The sequence below is a fragment of the Pipistrellus kuhlii genome, unplaced genomic scaffold, assembly GCF_014108245.1.
Source record: "Pipistrellus kuhlii isolate mPipKuh1 unplaced genomic scaffold, mPipKuh1.p scaffold_m20_p_13, whole genome shotgun sequence".
Classification (NCBI taxonomy): Eukaryota; Metazoa; Chordata; class Mammalia; order Chiroptera; family Vespertilionidae; genus Pipistrellus; species Pipistrellus kuhlii.
In genome coordinates, this window is record NW_023425438.1 from 39,092,127 (window position 1) to 39,117,464 (window position 25,338).

General features: G+C 40.3%; 1 protein-coding gene across 1 annotated transcript in view; it reads right to left on the reverse strand.

Moving 5' to 3' along the window:
- Positions 1-944: 944 nt before the first annotated feature.
- Positions 945-25,338, reverse strand: part of LOC118717576 (meiosis 1 associated protein) — a 32,799-nt gene continuing 8,405 nt past the window's right edge. Inside the window, exons 3-6 of the mRNA XM_036435804.2 lie at positions 24,267-24,435; positions 6,175-6,348; positions 2,469-2,631; positions 945-1,266 (exon numbers count right to left, since the gene is read on the reverse strand). Coding sequence (XP_036291697.2) covers positions 1,050-1,266; positions 2,469-2,631; positions 6,175-6,348; positions 24,267-24,435 — 723 coding nt within the window. The 3' untranslated portion in view covers positions 945-1,049. The remainder of the gene's footprint in view (positions 1,267-2,468; positions 2,632-6,174; positions 6,349-24,266; positions 24,436-25,338) is intronic.

A 25,338-nucleotide genomic window follows, 5' to 3' on the forward strand; every position in this document is an offset into this window, starting at 1 on the left:
GGTCGCCCCTAACTCCCCTCACCTGCAGGCTTGACTGCCCCCAATTGCCCTCTCTTGTAGGCCTGGTCCCTCCCAACTGCCCTCCCCTGCTGGCCATCTTGTGGTGGCCATCTTGTGTCCACATGGGGGCAGGATCTTTGACCACATGGGGGCAGCCATCTTGTGTGTTGGAGTGATGGTCAATCTGCATATTACTCTTTTATTAGATAGGATTATTTTTTAGCTCTTTCTAGGTTTGGTTTCTTTGCACATTCCTTTCCCAGCACCTGCATGCTTTTCCTTCCACCCCTCACCTGGCTCATTACCATTTATCTGGCAGATCTCAGTTTAAGTGTCACTTTCACAGATAGCAGCTACTTCTTCTCCTTCATAAACTTTTCATAATTAAGAATATATACTGAGTGGCCAGATTATTATGATCTCTGAATGCATAATAACCTGGCCACTCAGTATATCTATATTAGAGGCCCTGTGCATGAATTCGTGCATGGGTGGGGTCTGGTCAGCCTGGTCAGGGGGAGGGGACATGGGTGGTTGGCCATCCTGCCTGCTGGTCGAACTCCTGGTTGAGGGGACAATTTGCATATTAGCCCTTTATTATATAGGACATATACTGAGTGGCCAAATTATTATGCATTCAGATATCATAATAATATGGCCACTCAGTGTATATGTTCAATTGTCTCTTCCATTAGAGAGTAAATTTCTTAAAACCAAAATAATGTCTATTATGTTAACCATTAAATATCTAGGGCTTATGTCTGGCACAAACTAGGTGCTTTCCTTTTAAATGAATCATAATGTCCAGCACAGTGTGAGGGAGAAAATAGGTTTTAAAATATAGTTACCTATGGAAAATTCCCTGTTGCCAATTAAATGTAAAAAGCATTAGGGTCTTGTAAATTTAGTATCATAAAACTGAATTCAGAAATTATTCTCTACAACATAAAACCAACAGAGGCAAGTCATATGTAACCCACGTTTTAGAGTATTTCCATTTCCCCCCCTGTCTTCTTGAGGACTGGGACAGGTCTGGGATCAGGGCAGGATTAAGCTAAGGGCTTTTCTATGGTTGGTACTTTAACATTCCTCCTCTTCCTCACCTGGGGGCACATAACACTCACCAGCAGACTGTGACACAAAGCATGGAAATGCTGCTGATTTGTCTCCAGCTCATCCCAGTCCAGCTGCCAACAGCTTGTGGGTCTAAGGATGAATGGGAGTCCATACGTTATTGATTCGCAGATCCCACTGGATTTTAGAGCCCTGGGGAGAGACAATGGCAGTGAAAGTCTCTAGTGATTATAAGAACCTCGACCCAGATCCACCCAGATTCAATAAGTCTAACACCCTATTGTGAAATCCTTTAGGTTAGGGACTGTAAATTATTCATCTATGAATGGCCAGTGCCTACAAGGTATCTGGCACATAGCACATTCTAAAAGTCTGTTAATCAATGAATGAAGCAGCCATCATGAAGGCTCCAGACACCGTTGTCTATTTCTTCTCCTGAGCTCATTTTATTCTCAGTGACATCCCTGGAGACACTCCCATAATACTTCTGCTACAGCAACCATATAACACAATATGGTTATACCATCTGCTCCCCAGTCCTGGCTCTTTTGTGGTGACAGAGGATGCATCTAAGAAGAGTATGCATTTTAAAAGGCTCCTAGCAACATCATGGTCACAAACTTATGGACACGTTTACTCAGATACCTGTGCATGGGTACTGTGATAGGAACTAGGAAGCAATAAAAGTGGCCTTTACCATCATTGTTAACTCCGCCTTGGACTTGGTTCCCCTGGAAGCAGGAATTCTAGTACTTAGCATCGAATTTCAATTGGTGTGCTGCAAGAATTTTTAAGACATGAAATACCTGACTGTATAGTCAGGAGTACTGACCTCTTTTCCCTAAGATTGTCAAATAAAAAATGATGACAGCCATTTGATTGATTCACATAGCTGTCCAGTGTGAATGAATCAAAACTATATCTATTTTTTTGTCAGAAGGGGAAAAAATAATATAATTTTTTTAGTGTGCTGCAGAATTTTAGTAATTCATTTATGTGTGCCATGAGGTGAAAAAGGTTGAAAGTCGCTGAATTAGAGAAATGGTAGAAAGGAGGCAGGGGAAGATCTTGCTCCTTGAAGGTCATATCTCTGTCCTGGTGCCTAAACACAACATGTACTCAATAAACATTTTCTTTTGATCTTGTTTTGCCCTGCATTCAGAGACTTTCTGGATTTCCAATCTTCATCCAGACCTCAGAGTGTCCTACTGAGGCACATCTCCATGTGCCGAGCAGCTGTGACTGCTCTTTCGTGCTCCTATCTGTAATTGCTGCTTTGGACCTGACTCCCGCCTGCCTGAAACTTGGGGAAGTCCTCTATCTCTGGACTTTCTAGCCATGGAACCCATAGAATCAGCATTTGCACGGACTGGGGAGGTTCCCGTGATCCATACTTGATCACCCGGAGCTTGTAATAAGAGGCTGATGACTGGGAAGCCATCTGGTAGAGTGTGCTGAAGTCTCCTTTGGGGTCATCTATTTTCAGGGAGCCATCAGCTGTGCCAGGCAGCAGGGATGGGCTGAGAAGCCGCTCTTGGAGATCACATTTCAGGCACACTACAGTTAAAAAAAAAAAAAAAAAAAAAAGGCATTGGAGGAAGGATGTTGGTCATAAGTTTCCTCAGGCTATGTGATAAAATCTGTTACCCATTCTACCTCCATTAGTTAAGTGAGAATTGGGAAAAGGCAGGAGAGTGGAAGGCAGGAGAGAAGAGAGGTTGGTTTGGGAAGGCAGAATAGGTCTGGAGTCAACAGTATTGCACTACACAATGGATAACATTTTTTGGGTCTGACATGATTTTTACTTGTCTTACATGTGGGCTGGCTGAGCTGGGCCCCATAGTGAGAGATCTGGCTTGTGATCCAGTCTAAGAGGAACATGTGTCCTTTGGGGAGGAGGCAGCTAACACTAAAGTAGGCAGAGACTCTTTGGCAACTACACAAGGAAACTTTGCCTCTGCTGCTTCCCTGTGGTTAAACTTTGGCAAGATTACAGGTCAGATGAAAGCGGAGCAGGAAAGCAGAAGTCAGGCAGTCAGCTGACAGCCACTGTTCCTTTGTGGGCTCTTCTAGGGCATTGGCACTGGGGGAGGAATAAGTTCCTGAAATAGGTTTACTGTTAAATTCCCCAAAGAAACTAACATATGGAACCTCCTGAGCCTTGGAGCATTACTGTGGCATCAGACCACAGTTCTGAGGGGGCTTCAATGAGGTCTGAGTTATTCATCAAGGTGTTATGCTCATCTGCATTAAGCCTTTGCTCCAGCAGGTGTATTGACAGTGCACAATGTTCTGTTGCAATCAGCTTGAATCCTTGATATTACATAGGTTTTCAATGCAATTTATACCAGGTTTGAATACTGTTAACAAAGCTATGGATATACAAATGGGGAGTTCTTGTGAGAGGGCTAGTAGTTGATGTTAGTGATTTATGAAATAACTATACTAACTGCAACATGAGGTAAAAACAAAAGTAGAAATAAGGTAGAAAAAATAGGATGACAGAATAGATGTCAGGCCCAACTGGTCCTCCTGGGCTCAGCAATCAGACCTAGATATTAATTTTGGATGAGGTGCCTCTGGTGTGTCCCAGAGTCCAAGAAGTCAGTAGGAGGGAGTTTGCTCAGGACTCTAACTTCCTCTCATTCCTGCGTGCCTGTCTTCATTGTTGGGCCCCTGGGTTTTAGGATTGGGCAGGTGTATTAATCTGGCTGAGGTTTTCAACTCTGATGGAATTAAAAATCACCCAGGGAAGTTTTAAAAGATATTGGCCCCTATTTCGCACCAATCAAATTGGAATCTCTGGGGATGAAGCTCAGATGTTGGCATTTAAGAAAAGTTCTTTATGTGATTTTTATTGCGGCCAGCGCTAAGAACTATGGGAACAATAGTCCTAGCAGTGTTTAAAAGTTGTTTTAGTAGGTCTTGGGCTTAGACCAAGGTATGCTTCTTACCACACAGAACCTAAGTGTCGAGGTGGCAGACCTTAAATCCAAGGAATGCGGAAAGACACTCATCTGAAACTGATTATGCACTCTGTCCATCACAAGGAGGCCTCTGAGGGAAGCATCTATAGGTGGGGTGAAGGGCCATCGGTAGCTACAGAAGAAGGTGGTATGGAGTGGAGCCCTTAAAGGAGGAGAACCTTATAAGGAAGAGTCAAAGTGAATATCTTAGGGGCAGTCCTCAAAGGATCCTGCAGTAGGAGAGCTCAGGGTTTTATATCCTTCCTTCCTTTCTTTCCTTCTTTCTTTCTTTCTTTCTTTCTTTCTTTCTTTCTTTCTTTCTTTCTTTCTTTCTTTCTTTCTTTCTTTCTTTCTTTCTCTCTCTCTCTCTCTCTCTCTCTCTCTCTCTCTCTCTCTCTCTCTCTCTCTCTCCCTCTCTCTCTCTTTCTTTCTTTCTTTCTTTCTTTCTTTCTTTCTTTCTTTCTTTCTTTCTTTTTCTGTAATGAGCCACATATATATAAAACCATGTGTGTGGCAATGCATTAGTTTTTTAAACAATGGGTAACTACAATCTGGTCTTTATTGTAGTTGCATAAACTCTTAGTTAGGTACTAGGTCATACCTAACGCTGGGTAGGTCTACTTTCCCCAGACATTATTCCAATTATGTTTGAGCATCTGGATGCCAGTGAAGTCCTCCCCAGCAGAAGAGCTGATGAATTTGGATCTAAGTTCTACCATGCATCATGAGGATCTGTACATTGCTGAAAAATGGTTGCAGATGAAGATAAACATTTGGGCTCTGATCATGGTGCTGAAAGTCATGGAAAGAGAGAGGGCAAAATAGAGAAGTTCTCAATGGTACCATGAGCAAATGCTGGGCAACAGTGGAAGAAAGCCTGGTTTCAAGAGTTCCTGGCCTTGGAGCCCCCTTCTCTCTTTAATAAGAAAAGTGAATCTCTAGCCTCTTTGTTTAGAATTACCCAGCATGAGGCAGGCTGAGTAGTAAGTACATGCTCCAGCTCCGGAGGTAGAGAGACTTGGTATATCTTTCCCTCTGGGGCCAGGATTCTGTACCCACTTTTCTCAGTGAACTCCAACTCCCAAAGACACACCTTGGTCCTTTCCCTTTGAAGTGGGGCCTTAAGGAGTCAGCTTTTCCAAACTGAGTGTGGCTGACTGTGCTGATGGGCCCATTTGCAGGCCCTTGTCACTCTGGGTCCTGAGCCAATCTTCAAAGGGGATGGAGACTAGAAATGGCCTTACTCCTGTCATCTATTGGGATCTGGAATGAAGCATCCTCACCAGACAGAACAAGATCCAGGGCCATGTTGGCATGTTCAAAACATTGCCAGAATGTGCTTTGTAAACATAGTCTTGGGGCCTGCCTTGATAGTTGCTTTAGTAGTTCCCCAATATGGTGTTTTCCTATCTAGAAGACCTCTATTTATATGGTTTTTAAAAATTGATTTTTTTTAGAGAGGAAGAGAATGGAGGGAGGGGGGGGGAGAGAGAGAGAGAGAGAGAGAGAGAGGAGAGAGAGAGAGAGAGAGAGGAGAGAGAGAGAGAGAGAGAGAGAGAGAGAAGATATTGGCTGCTTCTTGTACCACCTGACCCCTGACCAGGGATCAATTTCTCAATCTGGGTATGCACCCTGACCAGGAATCGAACCCGTGACCCTTTGGTGCATGAGTCAATGCTCAACCAACTGAACCACACCAGCTATGGCCAGAATACCTCTATGTAATATTGGTTTAGTCTTGGTTCTTTTCCTCTACTCACAGCCCTGTTGATATTGTTGAGGTGCCAACATGTCTCAAATTATATGAATATCTACCTAATTAAAAATGAAAAACTTGAGAAATACATGATTTACTGTGCTCTTGTGCAGCGTAGCTGCTGTCCTGTTATTGAGATGTCTAAGTCTTTGCCTCTAAACTAGCAGTCCCTTGCTATCTGGGCTTAATTCAGTTTTCTAATCGGGTCACTTTTTAGAAATTTTCTTACTCTGTTTATACTAGAGAACTTCACCCAATCCTCCTCTAATCCTTAAACCTCAAGGACTCTGTATTCTGTTGACTCACCAATCTAGAGTACTAATCCTGGACTAGGATAATCATAGCCTATATAGTATGCTTTTTTTTAGGAGTGTGTACTTGGCTTATCTCTGGCTCTGGAAATGTTGCTGAAAGACTGTGAAGGAAGAAGAAGATGAATATGTTCTTGGTCTGTTCCGCTGTTATGTAGCCAGGCTTTGAAGAAAACCTCCATGCTGACAACATCATTGTCTATAGTCTGAAGGTCAATGTCAATTCCCAGGAAAGAGCTTTCTGCAGAATAAAGGGAAAGAGTAGTGAAAATGTTTAACTCTTTAATTGTAAAATTTGAAAAATATAAAATTTTAAATGCACCATTTTTTGGCCAATGGATTCTACCTCTAGATATCTAGCCTATAGGCATTCTTGGATAGCACATAAAGAGACATATGCAAATATGTTCAGCACAACATTGTTATAATAACCAATAATAAAAAAAGTTAAACAGGAAGCAATTCAAATGCCTGCCAATAAGGGAATATTTAAATAAATGATGGCACAATCAAACTATAGAGTATTATGCAGCTGTTAATAAACAAAGTAAAGCTAAATGTGTTGATACAGAAAGCTATGAGGTAGTAAGTGAATAAAGAAAGTTATAGCCGAAACCGGTTTGGCTCAGTGGATAGAGCGTTGGCCTGCGGACTGGAAGGTCCCAGATTCGATTCCGGTCAAGGGCATGTGCCTTGGTTGCGAGCACATCCCCGGTAGTGGGTGTGCAGGAGGTGGCTGATCGATGATTCTCTCTCATCGATGTTTCTGACCCTCTATCCCTCTCCCTTCCTCTCTGTGAAAAATCAATAAAATATATTTAAAAAAGCATAAAAAAAAGAAAAAAAGAAAGTTGTAGAACAGATGTACAGTATGAGCTCATTTATATAAAAATAAAACTAATGGCCTAAGTACATACTTGTGTACGTACTAATTTTACAAAAGTCTGGAAGGCTACCATCAAACTGTTAACAGTGGACAGGAGTAGAAATGGGGCAGTTCTGAGATACATTCCTTTTTAATATTCATATTTTGCATTCTAGAAAAAGTAAAATAATACAGTAATGTAAGGTAAGTAGTTAACAAAGGGGAACTTCAGCTTTATGTTGTTGTTTCACAGTGAAAATGTATTCAATTATTACTTCTTCCATGAAAAATAAAATTTAAAACTATGAAAACAACAAAAAGATGAACTCCTGAGGCCTACCTTCTGACACAGATTATACAAGTCTGTCACTGGTGTGCTGTATCTCACAACTGTGATTAGCGGCCCAAAGACAGATGGTGGAGTATGATTTGATGTCAAATATGAATGAATGGAGCCAGGTGGAGGGTGAGGAGGCTCTGCTAGGCTACTCCTGCTTCAGGCAACACTGGGATCTGGGTCTGCAGGTAAAGGTTGTCAGTAAAAGCCAAATATAAGGTGGTAGAGGAAATGAGGCAGGAGCTGGAAAGAATCTTTTTTTAAATTTTCTTTCCTGACCATGAGGGGCTCTCTGAAATACTTTTACAAAGAGCCTAAGAAAAACCAGTTGCTCCAATGAATTAACTTCTGTGTATGACTCATGGACCCCAGGGAGAAGGCTAGTTTATTTCTAGAACGACATTCCTGAGGACAAGTATGCAGAGGTGGCAGACTTTCCACAGGGAACAAAGGGCTTCAGTCCAACGTGTTGGTACCCACACAGGGGAGGTGTAGTGAGACCTAGATGACTTCACATCACATTGAATGACTTATTCTTTGGCTGAAAAGGGGCATCACATGCAGTTCTCTTGTGGCATGTGTGAAAAAACTCCACCATCTTCTGTGGGTAGTTACAAGGATTCATTAGTGAATTGGTTTCATTCATTTAAGCAGGAATATTTATTATGTAGAACGTAGAAATACTACACAGTGTACAAAGATATATGGTACTCTGTGCTCTTTTGGAGTTTATAAAGCAACATTATATATATATATATATATATATATATATATATATATATATATATATTTTAAAAAATATATTTTATTGATTTTTTACAGAGAGGAAGGGAGAGAGATAGAGAGCTAGAAACATCGATGAGAGAGAAACATCGACCAGCTGCCTCTTGCACACCCCCTACCGGGGATGTGCCTGCAACCAATGTACATGCCCTTGACCGGAATAGAACCTGGGACCTTTCAGTCCTCAGACCGACGCTCTACCACTGAGCCAAACCGGCTTTGGCGATATATATATATTTTTAAAAAGGAATATTTATTGCAGTAATGAAGGAACATTATTCTTTTTTTTTTTTTATCCTCACCTGAAAATATGTTTATTGATTTTAGAGAGAGAGGGGGGGGGGCGGGGAAGAAACATTGATGTGAGAGAGAAACATTGATCAATTGTCTCCTGTATGCGCCCAGTTGGTTCGAGTGTATTGTGACAATACTCTAATCAACTGAGCTACCTGGCCAGCCCAAGAACATTATTCTTGACCACTCATCCTTAAATTCTACTACAGTGATACATATGAAGTCATTGTCAAAGAAACATTCATCATAAGTTATCGATAAGTTCTTTTTTATTTTTGAAAGGTTCTTTTAAATAATGTGAATCCTATTTTGTCACAGACAAAACAAGAAATAATTTAGATTTCTGAGCCTGGACTTCACCTTGAATGACATATGGAAATGACTGAACAGCTTCTCTTCAGGGAGGCAAAATAATTATTAAAACATAAGGAAGCAGATACAGGACTACAGAAATGAAATTGAGCAAAAGACCTCAGAAAACAGAAAGGATAATACTACTTAGAGTTCAAACAACAGGATTTTGAAGAGAAAACGGGTCTCATTTTCTCTCCCCAGGGACAGGATACAAGAGTAGAAACTCCTCCCATGGGCCGTATAAGGAGACAGCACAAAGTTACTCCCAGCAAGAATCTGGACATAAGAATAGGGGTTTTCCTCAGGTAGTTAAACCATAAAATCAACAGAGTGGTGAGATCCATAACAACAAAACAAACAACAAAAACCAACCAGTGATCTTAAGAAAGGAGAATGGTTTACTGATCAGAGCAAGATTGGGCTGGAGCCTATGGACGGCGCTGGCTTACCCAAGGGAATAATGTGCCCCTTAGAAGGGGAGAGGGTTGGCTAGAAACGGAGCACAGAGAAAGGGAGCAACAGGGACAGCATTCATCCCAGAGTGGCTCAGTGGGGAGGGCATGCTGGCTCAGAGATGTGTCCCAATGGCAGGATATGTTTGTCCGGTCTCTGCTCCCTTTGGTGATGATGGTGGTTATGATTCTCCCTCTAAAATATTCTGGTTTACACTTTGATCTTGAGGTTGATAGGGTGAGCCTATCTCTGAGAGGGTGCTGACAAAATAACTTTCCGATCCTTCAAAGCTGAAGAGCCAAGCCTGAATCATGACATCTCTATGAAGGATGATGACAGTCTTCCCTGCAGATACCCATTGACATTCCTGAAGTTCTTTCCAATTTCTCAACCTACAGGTTCTTTTTTTGGGAGAGCCACAGAGCAGAACTTCTTTCTTTGAAAACGTGCTCATGTAATTTCCACCCAGGCACTGTGCAACAAGTCTGAGTCTGCAGTTTTGCAGGCTCAAGAGGGAGTCAGCAGCTTTTCAGAGACAGTCACGTGGTCCAAGCTAACGGCTAACGTGTAAAAAGCAGAACACCCTAGGGAGAGCTTCTTTTTCATTTTCTGTCAGTGGATCAGGCCTTGTGCCTGGATCATAGCAGTAACCACTTCGCTGTCCTATCAGGCTCCACTCCTTGTCCTCCGTAGGCACTACTACCAGCAAAAGTTTGTAAAGTATGGTTTCATCAGATCCCACTTTTGCTAAAGTGTACATCCTGCCTTCCTGCTCTCATCATCTTCTTCTTCTTTTTTTAAAATATATTTTATTGATTTTTTTATAGAGAGGAGGAGAGAGGGATAGAGAGCTAGAAACGTCGATGAAAGAGAAACATCGACCAGCTGCCTCCTGCACACTCCCTACTGGGGATGTGCCCGCAACCAATGTACATGCCCTTGACCGGAATAGAACCTGGGACCTTTCAGTCCGCAGGCCGACGCTCTACCACTGAGCCAAACTGGTTTCGGCTCTGCTCTCATCTTTATTCCCCTCACTCATCCTATTCAATTGGTGATACTCATTATTCCTCAAACACCTGGCCCTTCCCTTTTTCTGTGATGGCTCACAGGATTCCTCCCATCTCCATGGCAGATCCTGTATTCCAATCCCCGCAGGTAGTTTGCATGGAGCTGAAGCTTAGCAAATGCTTGTTGAGTTAAACAATAAGTTAAACAATTGCTTCCTCCTCCTCAGCTCTCATTAATTTTTCCTATAACTCTTCTGCTTCAGCTAAGTTAGTCTCCTTACCACATGACTTCCTTCCTTCCTTAGTGCTTTTATTACTCTGTCAATTATGGCATGCACCTCCCCCAGCATTCAACTCAGCGCTGACTTTGTCCCAGAACTACGCTTAATTACATCCTTCCTTATTCAGTTTTAACCAGCATCCCCTGGATATCTGTGGGCTTCATTTGGTCAGTGCAAACTATACTTGTTAATTGGTTTCTTCTGAAGGGTTTTCTTCCCTCTCCCCCCCCCCCGTGAGTTTTTGAAACATGATGGGATGTAGTGGAAAGACCAGGGTTTGAGTTGTGACTTGAAAGTTGTTAGCTTTGTGACTTTGAGCAAAGTGGGGATAGTACACCTATGTCAGTGATAGTGAGGCATAAGAAGTGAGATGATTGTCTAAGAATAACATGCAGTAGGTTCAACAATGACATTTTTTTCCTTTACTCTCATCAACAGAATTATTTGCTTTTATAGGATAAGAATGTGCTTTCCTTTTGAAGACATTTCCTCCTATCACTTCTCTTGGTGACTGCTTCCTCCCTACCACCAACATGACTAAGAACACCAACATTTAGTGCTGTGACCCTCTCATGTACAACCAAACGTGCTAACCCTGGGAATGGGGAGGAGACTTCTCACTTCTCACATGTTGAAGAGCAGCTCCCACATTGACTGGCAGCAGGGCACTGGGCACTGGATAAACCAGGTCCTGCTGAGGGTATGAAATAGAAAGGTTGCCAGAGTGAGGGTGCAGGCAGCTCTGAGTGTCTGGGTGGTTAAGACAAGTGAGGAAGGCCTGGTTCACTGCAGCTGATAGAGCAGCCAGCATTCACATTCAATTTTTGGACTTACCCTGCACCAATGGGCCACAAGCAGAGAACATCACAGAGGGGGGAACACGACACCAAGGGAAGCCCGGAACAGACCAAGGTACAGGCCCACTCACACAAACTAACAAGTCCCAGAACCCTGCCAGGCACTACATACCTCACAGGATCGCACCCTCTCTCTCCAACCCCCCCTTCCTTCTCCTCCCCTCTCCTCCCTTCTCCTCCCTTCTCCTCTTTCCTTCTCTCCTCTCCCTCCCTCCTCCCTTCCTCTCTTTCTTCCTCTTTCTTTCTTTCTTTCTTTCTTTCTTTCTTTCTTTCTTTCTTTCTTTCTTTCTTTCTTTCTTTCTTTCTTTCTCTTTCATCTATTTATTTTATCTTGACAGTATTACAGATATCTATTGTTCTGGGAGATTTCCATGATCTTATCTTTCAACATTTAAACTTAAAAAAAAATTCTCTTATTTTAAATTTTCATCAAGAAGCAAGATGTTGCCAAAACCGGTTTGGCTCAGTGGATAGAGCGTGGGCCTGCGGACTGAAAGGTCCCAGCTTCTATTCTGGTCAAGGTCATGTACCTTGGCTGGGCACATCCCCAGTAGGGGTTGTGCAAGAGGCAACTGATAGATAATTCTCATCGATGTTTCTAACTCTGTATCCCTCTCTCTTCCTCTCTGTAAGAAATCAATAAAATATATTAAAAAAAAGAAGCAAGATGTTTTGTTCTCTGCTTTTTATAACTTCCTTTAAAAAAATCTTTAAAATTAAATTTATTGGGGTAACATTGGTTAATAAAATTACATATGTTTCAAGTGTACAATTGTATAATACATAATCTGTATATTCCATTGTGTGTTTACCATCCAAAGTCAAATATTTTTCCATCTTCATATATTTGATCCCCACTACCCTTCACTATTCCCCCTATTTCTTAACTTTTCTGTTTTACTTATTTCAGACAGAAATAAGCATGAGCTCTTTAAAAAAAAATTATTGATTTTTTACAGAGAGGAAGAGAGAGGGATAGAGAGTCAGAAACATCGATGAGAGAGGAACATCGACCAGCTGCCTCTTGCACACCCCCTACTGGGGATGTGCCTGCAACCAAGGTACATGCCCTTGACCGGAATCGAACCTGGGATCTTTCAGTCCGCAGGCCGGGGCTCTAGTTTCAGCAATCATGAGCTCTTTTTAAGATTTTCTGGAAGGGCCACAATTATTAAAAAAAACTAAGAAAGCCTAATCATTGAAGATAAGGTAATGCCTATAGCAGACCTTCTCAGAAGTCAATCTAAAATCAGGGTTACAAAATCGAAATGTGTAAATTTTAAAATGGGAGCATTTAACACTTTGGCACACATATGCATAGATAATGGCTACATTTCTCTCTTGACACAGAATGTCTAAAGCAGAGGCCCAGGAAAATGGTGTTCCTGGCAGTCCTGCATATCCTCCACAGTCCTACAAAGGCCACGACCTACAGGCTAGCTATGTTTCTTTCCAAATGGGGATACAGTGCAGCTTCTCCCATAGGGCAGCCCCACCACCAGTCACAGGCTTCTGCCCAATACACAGGCCTGAGAAAAAGTGATTCTAAAAAGATTACTCTCCCAGCCAAAGTAATTGCTCTAGTTTGACATATGGGTAATTCAAGTCCCAGAAGGAGAGGAAAAGGGGAATAAGACAAAAAAATACTTGAAGAGCCAAAACCGGTTGGGCTCAATGGATAGAGCATCAGCTTGGGGACTGAGAGGTCCCGGGTTCGATTCCGGTCAAGGGCATGTACCTTGGGTGCGGGCATATCCCTAGTAGGGGGTGTGCAAGAGGCAGCTGATCAATGACTCTCTCACATCTTTAATGTGCTGAAAGAAAAAAATGTCCTGTCAATTCATAATTCTATATGCAATAAAAATATCCTTCAAGAATAAGAGTGAAATATATATTTTAAAAATATATTTTATTGATTTTTTTACAGAGAGGAAGGGAAAGAGATAGTTAGAAACACCAATGAAAGAGAAACATCAATCAGCTGCCTCCTGCACACCTCCTACTGGGGATGTGCCTGCAACCAAGGTACAGGCTCTTGACTAGAATCAAACCTGGGACCCTTCAGCCTGCAGGCAGATGCTCTATCCACTGAGCCAAACTGGTTAGGGTAAAATATACATTTTTATATAAATAAAAATTAAGAGAATCTGTAATCACCAGAACCATGCTGCAAAAAATACAGAAGTTCTTTGAACTGAAAGAAATGATACCCAAGAGAAAATTGGATCCTCAGGAATGAATAAAGATAATTGAAAATGGTCAATATAAGAGACATTGTTTCTCTTAATTTCTTTAAAATACACAGAATTGTTTAAAATAAAATTTATAATGTTGGCAGGGGAGGGCAGTTGGGGGTGATCAGGCTGGTGAGAGGGCAGTTGGGGGTGAGCAGACTGGCGGGGGGGCAGTTGGGGGTGAGCAGACTGGCAGGTGGGGGCAGTTGGGGGTGAGCAGGCCAGCAGGCAGAGTGGTTAGGGGCAACCAGGCAGGCAGACAGGTGAGCAGTTAGGAGTCAATAGTCTCAAATTGCGAGAGAGATGTCCAACTGCCAGTTTAGGCCTGACCCCACAGAGATTGGGCCAAAACTGGTAGTTGGACATCCCTTGAGGGGTCCCAGATTGGAAAGGGTGCAGGCCTAGCTGAGAGACACCCTCCTCCCACATGCACAAATTTCATGCCTCAGGCCACTAGTATAACATAATCCCTAGAGCCACTAAAAAATATAGCTAAATGGCAATAAATTAAAATAGAATTCCCAAAACATTTAATAACCTGAAAGAAAACAGGGAAACAGGAGAAAGATGAACAAAAAACAGAGAGGACAAACAAAAACATAAAAATAAAGTGGAAGAGCTAAATTCAATCATATCAATAGTTAGGGTAAATGTGAATGGACTATACATTCCAAATAAAAGGCAGAGATTCACTGAATAAAAAGTGAACTCCAGCCGAAACCGGTTTGGCTCAGTGGTTAGAGTGTCGACCTGTGGACTGAAGGGTCCCGGGTTCGATTCCGGTCAGGGGCATGTGCTGTGGTAGCGGGCACATCCCCGGTGGGGGTGTATGCAGGAGGCAGCTGATCGATATTTCTCTCTCATTGTTGTTTCTAACTCTCTATCCCTCTCTCTTCCTTTCTGTAAAAAATCAATAAAATATATTTTTTTAAAAAAGTGAACTCCATTATATGCCATTTATGATATAAACTTTAAGTAGAGCCGAGACCGGTTTGGCTCAATGGATAGAGCGTCGGCTTGGGGACTGAAGGATCCCGGGTTTGATTCCGGTCAAGGGCATCTGCCTTGGTTGCGGGCACATCCCCAGTAGGAGGTGTGCAAGAGGCAGCTGATCGATGACTCTCTCTCATTGATGTTTCTAACTCTATATTTCTCTCCTTTTCTCTCTGTACAAAATCAATAAAATATATTAAAAAAATAAGTAGAAAGATACAAATGGGTTGAAAGCAAATAAATGGGAAAAGATGAACCATAAACACAGTAAGACCTAAAAGAAATAAAAACATATGTCTAGAAAGATTTGTGACTAAAGTTTTAGTCACAACAGGCAAAAATTGGAAACAACTAAAATGCTCGTTAACAGATGAATGGTTAAACAAAATGCAGCATATTCATACCACATAAAGTTACTCAGTGACAAAAGATACAACAGAAAAACACAAACTACTGATATAAACAATATGGATGAATCTCAAAATCTGAATGGAAAAAAATCAGACACAAAAGAAGAATATACTGTATGATTCCATTTATATAAAATGCAAACTAATCTGCAGACAAATAGTAGATCAGTGGGGCACCAGGGACCAAGGGAGGAATGGAGTAGATGTAAGGATAAAAGAAATCTTTTTGGGAGTGATAGAAATATCTTGGTTGTGGTGATGATTTGTGGGCATATTCAACTGTCAAAACTCATTGAATTGTACACTTCGGATGTATGCAATTTATAGTATGTGAATTATTTCTCAATAACGTTGACAAAGAAAATTGCTAATAATCCCAATTTTCAAATAACTTTATATTTTTCATCAAACTCTAAAAAATTATTTAACTCAGTTTTAAAAAGGGAAGAGTTCTTTTTCTGAGGCCATGGCTTCTGTTAATGAAATAAATGTCTCTCTGTGTCAAAAATGTTTAGGGAATAAATACAACAGTGGTTGTAATTTAGTTGTAACACCACAGGGAAATGACTTTAATGCAAACTCAAGGAACAGCTGTATTTTCTGGTCTATTTTCTAAGACACTAAAAGGGGAAACAAATTAATATGTGGAATCCATCAATTGCATTGAAGCATGAAGCACAGAAGAACTCCCAACCCCGTCCCCACTGGAATCCTTTAGGAAGCAATGAATCTTTATCTTCTATGTTTGGGCTGTTAACATGTGGTGTTTCCTTAGTACACATATGGATAAAATACCTTTCCAAAAGAGCTTGACATCGATCCCTGGCAAAGTCTAGGAGGAAATATTAAACAGATGGTTTGTGAGCACTTAGAAAGGAACCTGATATCCTTGTGTACAAGGCTGAGAGATGTAGGCTGGTTGACAGCATCATTAGGTTGATTTGTAACTGAAAGACTTATATACCCAACAAGTTCAGATTTTTGTCAACCTGAACAGATGCCCTCTGGATGCTCAAGTGCATTGATCACAGAGGCCTTTTAAGTTTTGGCATATTTATTACTTATGCAGTATTTAGAAAGCTATTATAAAATTTTCATTATATGCAAATGAACACATGCAACATATATGTAAGCTATGAAGTATAGCAGCATTTGAACACTCATGAATCCTTTATTCAACTTAAGATGCAGAACATCATCAATACTAAGATATCTCTATGCTTTTTACAACACACAAGATGGCTGCCCCCATGTGGTCAAAGATCCTGCCCCCATGTAGACACAAGATGACCACTAAAAGAAGGCCAGCAGGGCAAGAAAGGGGGAGGGACTAGGTTTGCAAGGGAGGGCAATTGTGGGCGATCAGGCCAGCAGGGGAGGACAGCTAGGGGTGACCAGGCCGGCAGAGGAGGCAAGTTGGCAGCAAACAGTCTGGCAGGGGAGCAGTAGGCATCAATCAGGCTGGCAGGGGATTGGGTCTAAATAGGCAGTCGGACATCCCCCGAGGGGTCCCAGATTGGAGAAGGTGCAGGCTGGGCTGAGGGACACAACTCCCCCTCCCCTCACCCCCCTGCACGAATTTCGTGCATGGGCCTCTAGTCATTATATAAGAATTTTCATCACTCTGTTGTTGTCAATACTAGTTATTATTAATACCTTGATTGGTGGCTCTTCTATGAGGTTAACTTTGGCTGCTGGAATTGATCCTAATTAGGGATTTGCTCTAAGGTATAGAATTGGCTTATATGTAAAGAGGGCACAGAAAGATAGAGAAGGCATCCAGCTTACCCCATGAGAGGTATACTTCTTCATATTTGTATTTCTTTTTTAAACTATATTGATTTTGGAGAGGATGGGAAAGGGAGGGAGAGACAGAAACATCAATGATGAGAGAAAGAGAGAATCACTGATTGACTGCCTCCTGCACGCCCCCCACTGGGGATTGAGCCCACAACCAGGGCATGTACCCTTGACCAGAATCAACCCAGGACCCTTCAGTCTGCAGGCCAATGCTCTACCCACTGAGCAAACTCAGCTAGGGCCATATTTGTATTTCTTAGATCAACACTTCCTGAGAGCAAAAAAGAAATGAAATAAATAACAAAACTATGAAAAAAAATTGTATATTTTAAGAGCAAAAAAGAAATGAAATAACATAACTATGAAAAAATTATATATTATGTTACATGAAAACAAAAAATTACATATATGAATTATAGTTATGTAATATAAACATGATTGTGGATACCTAAGAAATAATGTGCAAAATAAATTAGTGTAATGGGGAAGTGAGATTATGAATGATTTTAAATTAAAAAATTATTTTATGGTCATATGTTCTTTTCAATATAAAAAATTAGAGCCTGATATTTTCTCAGTTAAAAGACATGTAGCGCTGGCCAGTTTGGCTCAATGGTTAGAGTGTCGGCCCATAGACCGAAGGGCTGCAGGTTCAATTCTCTGTCAAGGGCACGCACCTCAGTTGTAGGTTCCATCCCCGGTCCCAGTCAGGGCACATGTGGGAGGCAACCAGTCAATGTGTCTCTTTCATATCAATGTTTCTCTCTCTCTCTCTCTCTCTCCTCCTCTTGCCTCTCTTGTACTCTCTCTCTAAAGATCAATGGGGGGGAAAATATTCCCAGTGAGGATTAAAAAAAAAGACATGTAAAAAAGTACTACCCCTATTGATATCAACCAATAACATTTACTTACTGCTTACATGTGTTAGGCACTGTCCTAAGTGCTTTACATGTGAGTTGTATTTAATCCTCATGAAACCCATGTAAAGTAGCTACTATTATTAGGCTTATTTTATAATTGAGAAAATTGTAGAATAAAGAGCTTAAGCAACTTGTTCAAGGTCACACTGTTCTTCAGTAAAATGTAAAAAATCCCACTGGATGGTTATTTAAATGGTGATGAATTTACACATTGGAATATCTCACAGCTATTAGAAGGAATGGGTTAGATCTCTATATGCCAATATGGATAAAATATGGGTAAACAGTTTAATGAAAAACATAAAAATGTAGAGCAGTAAATACTGCATAGTCCCATTTTGTGTAAAAGTAGATAATATCAATAATAATGTTACATGTATGCCCAAATCCATACATGTGTAGGGAAAGCAACTCAGTAGAACATGTTCTATATTGCTGATGGTGCTAATCTCTGAATGGTAGAATTTTGGGTCATTTCAAACTGTCTATATTATATTTTTATAAGGTTTAAATCTGTATAACTTGTAATAACAAATTAAACTAACCAGAGAAGCCCTAGCTGGTTTTGCTCAATGGATAGAGCATCAGCCTGTGTACTGAAGGGTCCCAGGTTCAATTCCAGCCAAGGGCACATATCTGGGTTGCAGGCTCGATCCCCAGTAGGGGGTGTGCAGGAGGCAGCCAGTCAATGATTCTTTCTCATCATTAATGTTTCTATCTCTCTCTCCCTCTTCCTTCCTCTCTAAAATAAAAAAATATATTAAAATAAAAATAAAAATAAACTAACCAGACAAAAGCTACTAATACAAAGACCAGTGGGCAAAATCTTCCAGCTAATTTTGAAGTAAAGAAAAAGAGAATAAGTTAGATCAAGTAGGAGGAGATGAAAGAAAGTACTATTTACCATAGTTAGAAGAAAACATACAATATAGACTACACAGGCTGAACATTTATAGAAAACCCTAACAGATATAAATGTGATTTAAAGTTAACCTTTTCACTTCAGACTCTATTAAAGAACTTTCTAAAATGTGAGTCTACTTTCTAAATTTCAAAGTTCACTTTTTCTTTTATGATTCTGGGTCTTTTGAGTTTGCAAGTAATCTCTGTAATGATTAGTTTGCACTGTAGAGAGCTGTACTCAAGAAGAGGGAATTTAGACCAATCAAAGGATATAGTCTCGTAGCTACTTTTTAAATTTATCTGCAATATCAACATTTCTTTAAAAAAAACAAACACATTTCTTTATTGATTTCAGAGAGCAAGGGAGAAGGAGAGAGAGATAGAAACATCAGTGATTAGAGAGAATCATTGATGGGCTTCCTCCTACACACCCTCCGCTAGGGATCAAGCCTGCACCCCAGGCATGTGCCCTTGGTTGGAATCAAACCTGGGTCTCTTCAGTCCGCAGGCTGACACTCTATCCACTGAGCCAATCCAGCTAGGGCTCAACATTTCCTTGTGAAATGTTTTCTTTCTTTTAAAAGTGGAGCATAACCAATTTTATTTAATTGATGATCATGGTTTTCTGAGTTTAAAAATTATATGTAACAGATTCAGGAAGTGTTTGAATCAATTCATGATGTTCATGGGTTACAATGGGAAGCTATGGGTGATTGCGATATGTCCCTAACTATCTGAGTTGGTGTCGAAGAGAATGACCATGGCCTTTCCCAAATCATTTGATTTTTTTTAGCCATTCATTTATTTAGTCAACAAACATTTATTGAGAGTATATTATGTGCCAGATAGAATGATATATGCTGGCAATACAAAGATATTTAAGACATAGTCATATCCTCAGGTAACTCATAGTTCACTTGGGACCTAGCTATTAAAAAATCTCAGAGGCTGGCTGGTATTTACTCAGTGGTTGAGCATCAGCCTATGAACCAGGAGGTCATGGTTCTATTCCCAGTCAGGGCACATGCTGGGTTGTGGGCTCGATCCCCAGTAGGGGGTGTAAAGGAGGCAGCTGATCAATGATTCTCTATCATCATTAACGTTTCTATCTCTTTCTCCCTCTCCTTTTCTCTCAAAATCAATAAAAATATATTTAAAAATAAAAAAATCTCAGAAATATTATACCATCTATATACAAAAACTTTGAAAATGTTAACAATAATAGCTAACTTTTACTGAGAACTTATGATGTGTTAAGTAATTAACATACATGCGTGATCTCATTTAATCCCCACAACAACTGCATGGGGTACGAATTAATAACTAAGGCTTAGATAGGCTAAGTACCTTGTGCAGTCACATTAGCTAGAACGTGATAGAACTGAAATTTAGACTTAGGCAACCTAATTCCAGGTCATGCGTCCTTCTGAGAATGAGAGAAGCTAATGTTGCTAGCCTCTTGATAAGCTAATGTTGCTAGTCTCTTTGTTTCAGCAAGATGAAACAAAACATAACAGAACAAAGGAATTAATTATAAGGCAAAAGCAGGAAGATTTCAAGCTATGAATCATTTGTACACTTACCCAACAAAGAAGAATTACAAGCAATTTGTGGGATGCTGTATTATTTATAAGCAAATAGGAAGTTACTGGAAGAATCATCAGCAGTGACACAAAGTAGAAAGCTGCTTTCCTGCATTTAAAAGCTCTTCCATACATCTCTAGCCACTATCAATTCTAAATAAAGGCATCAGGCAGCCTCAGAGTACTCCGAGCTCTGTTAGGGATACAGTAAGCTCTTTCTGGGTATGGTCACTGAAGGGAGAAAAGGGCATAGTCCATGCCTGATCTGTTCATGGCCAAAGAGAAAGAAAAAGAGTTTCTTACTTACAAATTCAGTTTGAGAACCCACTGGGAAGGACTATGAATGGAGGATGGGGAACTATGATTGCCTCACTTGGGTCATGGCGCACTCTGTGATCAGAAAGGTGGAAGTGCTACTAGAGATAGGGGATGAAGGGGATGCAGGGCAGACCGAGAACAGTCTCTTCAGGTATCACTGTCATCAATTCATTCAACAGTTATCTACGGACAATCTCGTATATGCTACACTGTGGGACACAAAAATGAGTAAGACAAATTTCTAATTAATGCAGAGAGAAAATATATTAAATATTTTGCAATTTTAGGAGAGAAGGCAAAATTATCATACTATAACACAGTGGTAAACAATTCTATATGGTACATACTGTATAAAGTGCTAAATTGTATGGTGCAGACCACAAGTGATGTGGTTGTTCTAAGGAAAGGAAAATCAATACGGTAGTCACAAGCGTGAATTAGTCCTTAAATGATGGGGAGGATTTGGCTAGAAGAAGATAGGGGAAGGGATTTAGAGGAAAGAAGATGGAATTCAGAGGAAAAGGCTACAGTGAATGGAGGGATGGAGAGAGAAAGAAGGGCAGTCAGTGAGGAGACTGACTTGAGGAAAGCAAAGTGTGTGCAGTAGGGGAGAGCTAATCACCACACAGCGAAGGAAAAATATCACTGAGGATATTTTTCCATTGAGTTTTACCCACCTTCCCTCCCTGATCAGAATACTGTCAGTAGTCTCATAATGCTTGAAGGATCCACATGTGTCAGAATCTGACAGGAATCTAGTTACCAACCCCCTGACTAAGTAGGGGGTAAAAGGCAGAGTAAGATTATCCATTTGGACCAGGAAGAGATCAAAGGTATCAGAACAGTGGGCACCTTCCTGTGTATATAGCCTTGGAGAAGGCCAGTGCAACTAGAAAGGATGGCTAGAAGGTAAACTACAACTTGACTGTTAGCTAAATTAAAACTAGTTAAGAACCTCTTAAACTCCATAATTTGGGAATCTCTACTTGACTTCCTGACTAAATATTTTAATAAATTTCCATTGTTTTAGATGGACTCAGGGCATATATGATTTTTCTTGATCTAATCCTTGCCTACTTGTATAGCCTCATTCCCATCTCTGCCTGATGAAGTTCCAGTCACAGGGAACCATGGGCACATCTCTGCAAGTTTGACTCATCTTGCTTTCTCATGTCCCTGGGTCCCCTGTTTGAGTGCCGCTTTCCTCTTCTGCTTGGCTACTTCCTAATGTCCTTTAAGACTTGGTTTGAAGATTTGTTTTCTTTTGGAAGTGTAGGAATATGGGTGATTTATTTAGGATTTATTGACAGGGACCTAGATGCCAATGGTTGCTGCATAGAGGTGGACAGGTAGTGGATACCAGGCCTGGGAAGCTGGTGACTGAGAACCCATTCTACAGAGGTGGGAGGGATATAGAGATAGGGTGTGTGTGAGCCAAAACTCTAATCTTATGGCACCTGCTTTTTTGTTCCATCAGACTTCACTTACAAATCATCAATCAAAGGTAAAAATTATTAAGGAAGCCATGACAGCAAACTAAGAGCATCAAATCCTAAGCATAGGGCTTTCATGAGTACCGGGCCCTGTGAGGCTGTGCTGGCCATAAGCCCATGAACCCAACCTTGCATAAAAGTCTGTTCATACAGCATTGATTAATAGCAAAATGTAATAAAGCAAAATTTTCATTAATAAGTGATTAACAAATAAATCATGGTCCAATCACACAGCAAAAAAATCATGTAGCCAGTAAAAAATGAGACAGAATATCTTATTGATATCTAACATAGATATCTAACATAGAAAGCTGCTTAAAATACTGAAGTAGAATATTATGAATATAACTATTTCATTAAAATGTAAGTACAGTTGGCCTTCCATATCCACGGGTTTTGTATCAGTGGATTCAACCAAGTGGATTGAAAATGTATGAGAAAAAAAGTTACGTTGTTTTTGACATCTTATGTAGTTATGCCTATTATGGTTTCATCTATACTGAACATGTATAGACTTATCTTTCTTTCTTTTTTTTTTTTATCCTCACTGAGGATATTTTTCCATTGATCTTTATTTATTTATTTATTTATTTAATTAAAAATATATTTTATTGATTTTTTTTACAGAGAGGATGAGAGAGGGATAGAGAGCTAAAAACATTGATGAGAGGGAAACATTGATCGGCCACCTCCTGCACACCCCCCACTGGGGTTGTGCCTGCAACCAAGGTACATGCCTTTCACCAGAATCGAACCTGGGACCTTCCAGTCCGCAGGCCGACACTCTATCCACTGAGCCAAACCAGTTCTGGCTCCATTGATTTTTAGAGAGAGTGAAAGAGAGAGGAAAAGACAGAGAGAAATATTGATATGAGAGAAACACATTGATTGGTTGCCTCCTGCAGGAGCTGGGACCAGGGCCCAGGCTTGGGCCTGGGCCGGCCCTGGGGAATAGTCTGCAACCAAAGTAAATGCCTTTGACCGGAATTGAACCTGGGACCTTTTGGTCTGCAGGCCAATGCTCTACCCACTAAGCCAAAATAGCTAGGGCTATACTTTTCTTTTTGATCAGTATTCCCTAAATAATACAGTATAACAACTATTTACATAGCATTTACATTGTATTAGGTATTATAAATAATCTAGAAATGATGTAAATTATTCTGGTGGATATACATAGGTTATATACAAATTCTATATGACTTTACATAAAGGATGTAAGCATCTGCAGGTTTAGGTGTGCATGGAGATTCTGGAACTAAAACCCTGCAGATATCCAGAAACAATGTGTATACATGAATGTCTATCTAAATCAGGGATGGGGAACATCTGGCCCGTGGGCCATATAAGGCCCTCCAAATTATTTGGTCTGGCCCTGCAAAGGCATTAGGAGTAAGTTAATTAAATGTTTGACCAAATATAGCAGACTAATTATTAAGTTGATAATTTTTATGGCCCGAGAATGATGTTATAAATAACCAAATGGCCCTTGGCAGAAAAAAGCTTCCCCACCCCTGATCTAAAGGAAAATTGGGAGGACTACCTGAATCTCTCTTTAAAAAAAAATATATATTTTATTGATTTTTTACAGAGAGGAAGAGAGAGGGATAGAGTTAGAAACATTGATGAGAGAATCATCGATCAGCTGCCTCTTGTACCCCCCCCACCGGGGATGTGCCCGCAACCAAGGTACATGCCCTTGATCGGAATTGAACCCAGGACCTTTCAGTCTCCAAGCCGACGCTCTATCCATTGAGCCAAACCAGTTTCGGTTACCTGGATCTCTAAAAAGTGATTAGAGGAGGAAAGAATTTTTACTTTTTATACCTATTTTATTTCAGGCTTTACATGAATATATATTGTTTCTGAAATTAAAAATATGATTATAATTTAACTCTAACACCTAGAAGCACATGTCTGACTCACAGTGAAATCTGTTGGCTCCATTTAAAAAAATAATTTTATTTTATTGATTTTTTACAGAGAGGAAGAAAGAGGGATAGAGAACTAGAAACATCGACCAGATGCCCCTTGCATACCCCCTTAAGGATGTGCCCACAACCAATGTATTATACATGCCTTTGACTGGAATCGAACCTGGGACCCTTCAGTTTCAGACCAACGCTCTATCCATTGAGCCAAACCGGTTTCGGCTGTTGACTTAATTTTACTTAAGAACATAAAAAGACCATGGAAAATAACCTTCCTGACCTGTAAAACATTGCTCATTAAAATTCTTACCTTCTTTTTATTTCTCCATTTAATTCTTACCATCATTGCTGGACTCTTCAATAGGAGATGCTGAGTCCGTACATTCTAGGGCTTCCTTCGTGATCTCAACCACCTGAAGCCTCCTGACCCTGACTAGGTCTGTATCTTTCAGTCCCTTCTCCAATTGTTTGACCACCTCTTTTCCAGGCTGCGAAGTCAGAATAGTAATCTGGAAATAAATCCACAAATCAATGTGTCTGCCTTCCCTGGTGTACAGAGAGAAACAGGTTAGATCTGGAGAAAAAACACAGGAGAAATATGTGGTAGTGGTTATTGTCTTCAGGGCAAAGAAGAGGCTTAATTATAACCTATAAATCAAATTTCATTTGAAATATTATCTTCACAGGACCCTTCTAAACAGGATGAGCCTACCCTAGACAGAAACCAGGGAGGTCATCCCCTTTGTTTTAGTTTTTTTTCTTTTTCTTTTTCTTTCCAGATTTCTTGAAGCACTAGTGTCTGTCCTGCTCAAAATGCTTTGACTTTATGAGGAAATAAAGAACATTGGATCCATAAATTCCACTAAATAAATATGAACTAAATAGCAGAGCCTACATGCTACTTTTTCCACAGTGACGCTTCCATGTAGATTTCTTTCCTTGTTCAACCTCGATCCAGCTGCGCTGTTAACTCTTTTGCTCTTAACTCTAAAATGTATTCAGCGTGGAGGGGGTTCATAGGGGAAAAAAGGGAGACATCTGTAATACATTCAAAAATAAAGGTAAATGAAAAAAATGTATTTATCCTTGATCAATATATCTGACCTGAAGGAATATTGAGGTGTTTATGTATAATGTGAATATTTGATTCTACCTCAATGAATATACTCTGTTTTTATTAGTAGTTTTGTCTTAAATTTGAAATTCTGGGAGGCAACTCTTTTTTGTACTTAGACTTTTGATTGAGGAAGAGAGATACAGAAGAAAACATTATTATTTTTTAAACTGTTTTTAAAAATCTGTTTGATGCCTGAGGGTACCAGACACTGAAAGTGTTTTTAATTCACACTCACACACTCAGTGCAGTGTGCAGTCATAACTTAATTATATTTTTTAAAGATTGTTACAGTCTG